At 54.6% G+C, this 6,073-nt stretch overlaps 1 protein-coding gene across 1 annotated transcript; it reads left to right on the top strand.

Annotated features, from left to right (window-relative positions):
- Positions 1-267: 267 nt before the first annotated feature.
- On the top strand, positions 268-5,321 carry CSUI_010816 (dihydroorotase; the record flags this gene model as incomplete). Its single annotated transcript, XM_068070917.1, has 12 exons — positions 268-692; positions 1,043-1,130; positions 1,334-1,429; positions 1,967-2,017; positions 2,588-2,716; positions 3,389-3,511; positions 3,622-3,777; positions 3,966-4,024; positions 4,442-4,502; positions 4,691-4,787; positions 4,952-5,001; positions 5,187-5,321. Exons 1-12 carry the CDS (start codon positions 568-570, stop codon positions 5,319-5,321), a joined length of 1,170 nt encoding a protein of 389 aa, XP_067917107.1. The 5' UTR covers positions 268-567.
- Between the last annotated feature and the right edge of the window lie 752 nt (positions 5,322-6,073).

A 6,073-nucleotide genomic window follows, 5' to 3' on the forward strand; every position in this document is an offset into this window, starting at 1 on the left:
TGTTGTGCAGCGGGCACTACACGGGGAAGGGACAAAATGGCTTCAAGGCTTGTTCTAAAGGAACTGCACACACCTTCGTTAAGGGACAACGGATTCCCCAGACGTGTGCAGTCGGAGCTCCTCAAACGGGATATTGCCTGCTGGGAGCTTAGACGTGATGCCGCGTGTAGCCGTGCACTGTCGGCCTGCGGGTCTGCTGTTTCTTGGGCCAGGGCGCTGCATGCAGCACGTAGCTGACCTGCTGCATGCTACTTGACCCATGAGTCACAGTATTTGTACAGTACGTGTCTCCAGGGCAGTTACAGTTCCCCGCTACAGTCGACAGGAGCCCCACATCTGATAGTTCTGGTCTTTGCCCCAGGCTGTGGCGAACGTAACGTCCCCGAGGGCCCCGAAGACCTTTAGGGAAGACCCCGAAGTTGGCTTGCGCCCGTCTGAAAGTATTTTTCTTGTGGTGTCACTCCTCATTGCACGGCCGCGTAGTCTGGTCTGCAGTTGCTGCACCGGCGGAATTCCTGCTGTGTGGCCTCCACTTTTGTTGCTCAGTCATCCTGCCGGCGAAAAGCAATGGAGCCGGAGGCGTCTGTAGGGAAGCAGGGATTTGTAATGCCGCTTGCTAGCGACATGCACACACACTTGCGGCAAGGCAAGATGACGGAATTCGTGACGCCAATGGTCCGTCTCGGTGGGTGGTGAGCAAGCAGAGAGACAGGGACAGCGGTCTCACTTGAGTTCGGGACCAGGTCATCACAGTCAGTAACCTCTGAAACCTGACTACGATGTCGGGCGTCTCCCGGTGTCTCGAGAACACGTGGAGGCGGGCGGGCCCCCAGAGACACATTTTAGTACCGCCTCTCCCGTCCGTGCCGAGCACGCGCCCCTGTTCTATTGTGTCCATGAAGCCAAGGTGCACAGCCTTGCTGGCGTCACTTTCTCGGAGTCCACATACCGTGCGGACGTTATACACCAGGCCTTGATCTGGGGCCGCTCCCGGTGTGCTCTTGACAAAACTTCGATGCTGTTTTGTGGCCTTCACTTGCAGTCGACGCGTTTTGGTGATGCCGAACACCGAGCCCCCAATCACGACATGCGCTCAAGCCGCAGCGTACAGAGAAAAACTTCAGCAGATAGTGAGTGTAGATCGTTGCGAGAGAATTTTAATCACGGCTCGCATTCGAACAGCCTTATCCTCTGAAACTGCATTCGTTCCACTTCTGCCGGTAAGCTATCGTCCTCCATGCCGGTCTGCCTAGCGTCTCCAAGCCAGGGCGCTGGCACCGCGCGGTAACTGCAACGCATCTTGCTTTTTCTTCTCTTTTTTTTTTCTTTTTAGGATAACAGCGTTGAGTATTTGATGACGCTCTATCTCTCCCGAGATGTCTCCGCGGAAGACCTGAAGACGAATGCGAAAGCTTGCCACGTAGTTGGCGTGAGTAAAATATATATATTTGCTCACCGATGCCACCACCAGACAAAAGGACTGCCTCCATAGTGCGCTGTGGGCTTCAATATTCTTGCGCTCCTGTAACACGAGGACCAGTCAACCGAATCAACCGCGTTCGTAGCGAATGGCTCCGCGCCGGCAAAGATGTTGTTCCCACGTTCTGTAACGATTCTTGGAAAACGATCGAGTCCGAGGGCTGTCGCTAGTATATTCAAATGGTTGGGTTGGCTGCGTGTAACTGCAGTGCTCCTTGTGAAAGCGGAGTGCCTACGTCAGTCTTTATGCCATGGGTAGACGGTAAAGCACCTGAGGCTGTTCGGATGTTTTGGCCCTAGCTGGCCCGACCCGTGATTCACGGACCTACAACTGTGTCTGTCCACTTGTTTCCCAGGACTGAAGGGACAAAAGGGTCCCGGATTGTGGGCTGCGGGCACACTAGCGTAGCTGTAGTCGCGGGACTGAAGCTGCTTCACCAGTTGTGCCCCGCGGGCGTTCCTTTGTTGCTCGTGTTACTCTGTGCAGGTCAAGAGTTACCCTAGAGGAGTGACGACAAACTCGGAAAATGGCGTCGAGGTACTCCTTGCATTTTCTAGCTCGCTCCGATCCGCTTTTGCTTGCAAGGACGCCAATGGGCGGGTAGAAGAGAGGCTGAAGAAGACTGGACAGCAGTATAGCAACATCGTTTTTTCGAGGGACGCTCAACTAATCATTTGACAGCTGTGGCTACCCAGTCCTCTAGTGTGCCAGTCTGTATCAGTTCTGTACTGGATCCGACGTGTGATGCTTGACTGGTGGACGTGGTCATCCGCTGAGTCTACCGAATGGCCAGTCGGGGGTACTCAGCGCTAGTGCCTCCTTGTTGGGGCAAGTACTTCCGCCGGTTTTTTTGGGACACGGCAAGGCAGGGGAAGCCCATTCAGACACCGGCGGCATCTTACGGGAAGGCGCCTTTTTACTCTGCGTTTTTCGGTTGTTGAGTTCTCTCGCAAGCCGTTGCGTCTGATCGTGTCGAGGCTGACGGCGTTCAACATTACACAGAAAAGAGTGACAGGTATCTTGCGGCAAACGGCCAGCATTTCAACGTTCTGCTCTGCTTGGAAGAACAAGCCCGCACGGGTATGGGACTGTCCATCCATTCTTCAGAGCTATGAGGACTACTACTCTTTGTTCGAGGTGATGTCCGAACAAGCTCTGACGCTTCACTTGCATGGCGAAGTACCCGGTGCCGGGCCGCTGGAGGCAGAGGAACTCTTCCTGCCAACCTTCGAACAGGTATGTGAAACGAAACACACCCGGCCCTAAGTAGAGATTTCAATCTCCATCAGCTAGTACACGCTCTGTGTCTGGTTCTCGATGAAAACTACGGTGCTTTCAGTAGACAAAAGAAACCTCTTTGTCCGCTGCGTCGGAATCGTTGTCCTTCATTCACTTAGGTGGTTTTGCAGGTGACAGGTACCGCCGTCGGTTCCGCGAACTTACGGGAAGTGTGGTCTTTCATCTGCGCGCTTTATGGTTCTGAAGTTTGCATGGGGACAGTCATCTTGCACCTACTGGGCAACGTTTCCGAACCCAGCGATATGCGGAAGGTATCTATCTCTGCAACACACCTGAGGATGCTCGCATGACATGGCGGAAGCGTCGGAATCGCCAGGACAGGACATGTTGCTTCTGTCCGCGAAGGCGGGGTGGAAAACCGAAACTAGTTTGTTTTGCTCTATTTCTCTGGTACAACTGAATTGCGCGCCTGACAGTTTTCTCTCGTCTGGATCAGCGTAGTCAGCCTTTGTTGCTTACCCTGGCCGCACTGCCGAGTCTTCACGAATGATCACCGGGATGAGTGTCCTGCTTTCCTGGAGCTCATGAACAGAGAAGGATCGGACAGATGAGTAACAAATCGCATGTGTCGCTGGAGACGCAGTCTGTTTTGTCCGGGGTGCATTGCAGCTTCACTCCAGATTTCCCTCTTTGCGAATCGTGCTAGAGCACGTTTCCACTGCTTCCGCCATTCGAGCAGTCAGAAGCAAACCCCCGAACGTGGCGGCTACGATCACGCCGCACCACTTGATGGTAAGGCTTCCTTCGACATGGTGTTGGTGCGAGATGACTGGTTACAGCTCCGCGCAACGACGGGCCCTCCGATCAGCTTACATGTTGCGGAGAACGCTGCGTGCCTGCAGCTAACAATCGACGATGTTCTGAAGCCTGACGCGATTACGTCAGCCTCAAGTCCGCGAGACGCACCAACCTGCTGCTCTGCAGATGCTGTGGCGCAGCCGCACAATTTCTGCAAGCCACTTGCAAAAACCAAAGAGGACCGGGAGGCCCTAAGACAGGTGAGCGACGACATAGCGACTACGCGCTGTTGCGAATGCTATCGGAGGAGATAACGATTTGCAGTGAGGGCGCGAGTCAGGATAGCACTGCTGCAGGCTCCGCCTCTCCAGTGTGCCCCCCCGTGAATTTCACGTTAGGGATAGAACCGCTTATCTGCTTCCATACGAGCCCGCGGTGTTCTGCGCAGGTTGTTCGAGATGGCGACAGTCACTTTTTTCTTGGCTCTGATTCTGCTCCTCATCCGAGGTAGGCGAGGTTCTCCGAAACTCTGGAGTCCGTTTCTCAAATCAGTGCAGTTCAAATTCAGCACCTGATCACTGTGCAGTGCATGGACTGGCAGGCTGCACCACGCCTGGGATTAGTAGCTTCTGTATGGTTAACCCTCGGTGATTCAGTCAGAGTACCTTTCGAACATATCGGCTGTTCCTGTAGTCGGATGGGCCGTTGGAGCAGGCGTAGGGGCATCTCTCAAAGACGACTACCAGATGTCTGGGTATTCTCGACTGTGATCGGCGATCGGACATCGAAGGCGGAGAGAGCTCGAATGAAGCCAAGCTTCGCCGGCGCGCAACTTTTACCGTGAAGAACTGTAATTGACTCCCCATTGGTGAGAAGGCTTTTTTTCTTGCTAGTGTCATCCGTATGTATCGTCTTTACTTCTAGGTCACGCAAGGAAGCCTCCCGCCCGGCAGCCGGCGTCTTTACGCAACCTCTTCTTTTGTCAGTGAGTACAGCACCGGAAACTGAGAGTTCGAGGGACGTGAAACCAGTTAAGCTGATCGGCGACTAGTTGTCTCCTCTTCTCCACTTTGTGAGGAGGGAGAAGAGCCGGTTTGGGTGCTAAACCCCCAACGCGGAACACAGCGTGGGTTACGCTGGTTCTGTTTGCGTTTTGCTATCTCCAAACCTCAGTACCTGGCTGACTTCTTCACGCGACTGGGATGCATCCGCAATCTCCGCAAATTTACTGGCGTCAACGCGGCAAAGTTTTTCGGTTTCAGCGACGCTGGTAAGCAAAAGCGACTTCTATTATAACAACTGCCCCCCAGCAATGCGTTAGCATGCTGCGGCGGGAGGTGCGAGAGGAACGATGATCTGTCCGTGCAGAACCCTGTTTCGGGTAGCCCGTTCGCAGCTGCTTTCTTGTATGGTATGTGTGTCCCATCTGCGCAGGACTCGCGGAAGGCCGGGACTGCGCGGTGATTGAGCCGTCACCGCAGATGGTAAGCAGCAGCTCCGCAGTCAGCGGCTGCTTTAGATGCCTTTGAGCGACATATGTAGCAGAACTCGCGGCGGGTCTGGCTACATACTGCGTACGGTAAGGGGAAGGAGAGCCGGACTGGAGAACCAGTCGCCGGACCTCCTCGGAGTTCAGGTGTGCGTCAAAACACATTGCGCTGTTCTGCAGGTCCCAGACGTCTACCTATTGCCAAGCGATAAGACAGAAGGCGTCGTACCTTTTATGGCCGGGCAGCAGCTGCAGTTCACTGTAACCATTCAGCCATACGATCGGTCCAAGTTTACAATGTACGAGTTGCTCTGACGGTCGCGCAAGTCTTCTCATGCGCACACGCCCGGCAGGTGCTCGCGGTCCCAGCTCATGACTCGGGTACGATGTTCTTTTTGCTCTCCGGAACCCTTGGTCTGTTTTCCTGGTCCGAACTCGGGAAATGCTGGTACATCGACACCTTGCTTGTGCTCAAATGGCTTCAAGGTCGACGCCATGATTGGTCACTCGCCAGCCTCCCCACAGCTGCGGGACAAAAGCACTGTCACGCCCAGTTCTCGTGGCTGTTGGGTTTCCTGGTGAGTTGGGGTGCAGCTGAGAACAAGCCCCCGGGAACGAGCTACGGCCTGTTGCCTTCCCAGAAAGACGCAGCTTGGCTGATTGCCTCCGAGCTACATGGCAGCTGGGACACACCTGACCATCGAGCTGCAGTAAAGTGACTTCGAACGTGTAGACGGGTGAACTTCTCCCGTGTTGTCAGTCGAGAGAGGTCGCAAAGATCGGCGACGGCCGTCGCTTGCACTATACCCATAGAAAGGTTCACAGAGCGCCTGGGGTTGTCTTTACAGCGCTACGGGGGCTACTGCACCGATAGCATGTACAAGTACGTAGACGACACTAAGGTGCGAAGTCGCCGTATGTGTACATTTTCTGCTTTTACCGATCGCGGCACTGCTGCCCAACCCTTGCGGTGAATTCCTCAGCGTTGCCGGCGTGCCTTCCTCGTTGTCACACCAGAGTTAGAGAACTTTCACGGCTTGTACCAAACCATTACAGACTGTAGCGGC

The sequence above is a fragment of the Cystoisospora suis genome (genome assembly GCF_002600585.1).
Source record: "Cystoisospora suis strain Wien I chromosome Unknown contig_8444, whole genome shotgun sequence".
In the NCBI taxonomy this organism is placed as follows: domain Eukaryota; phylum Apicomplexa; class Conoidasida; order Eucoccidiorida; family Sarcocystidae; genus Cystoisospora; species Cystoisospora suis.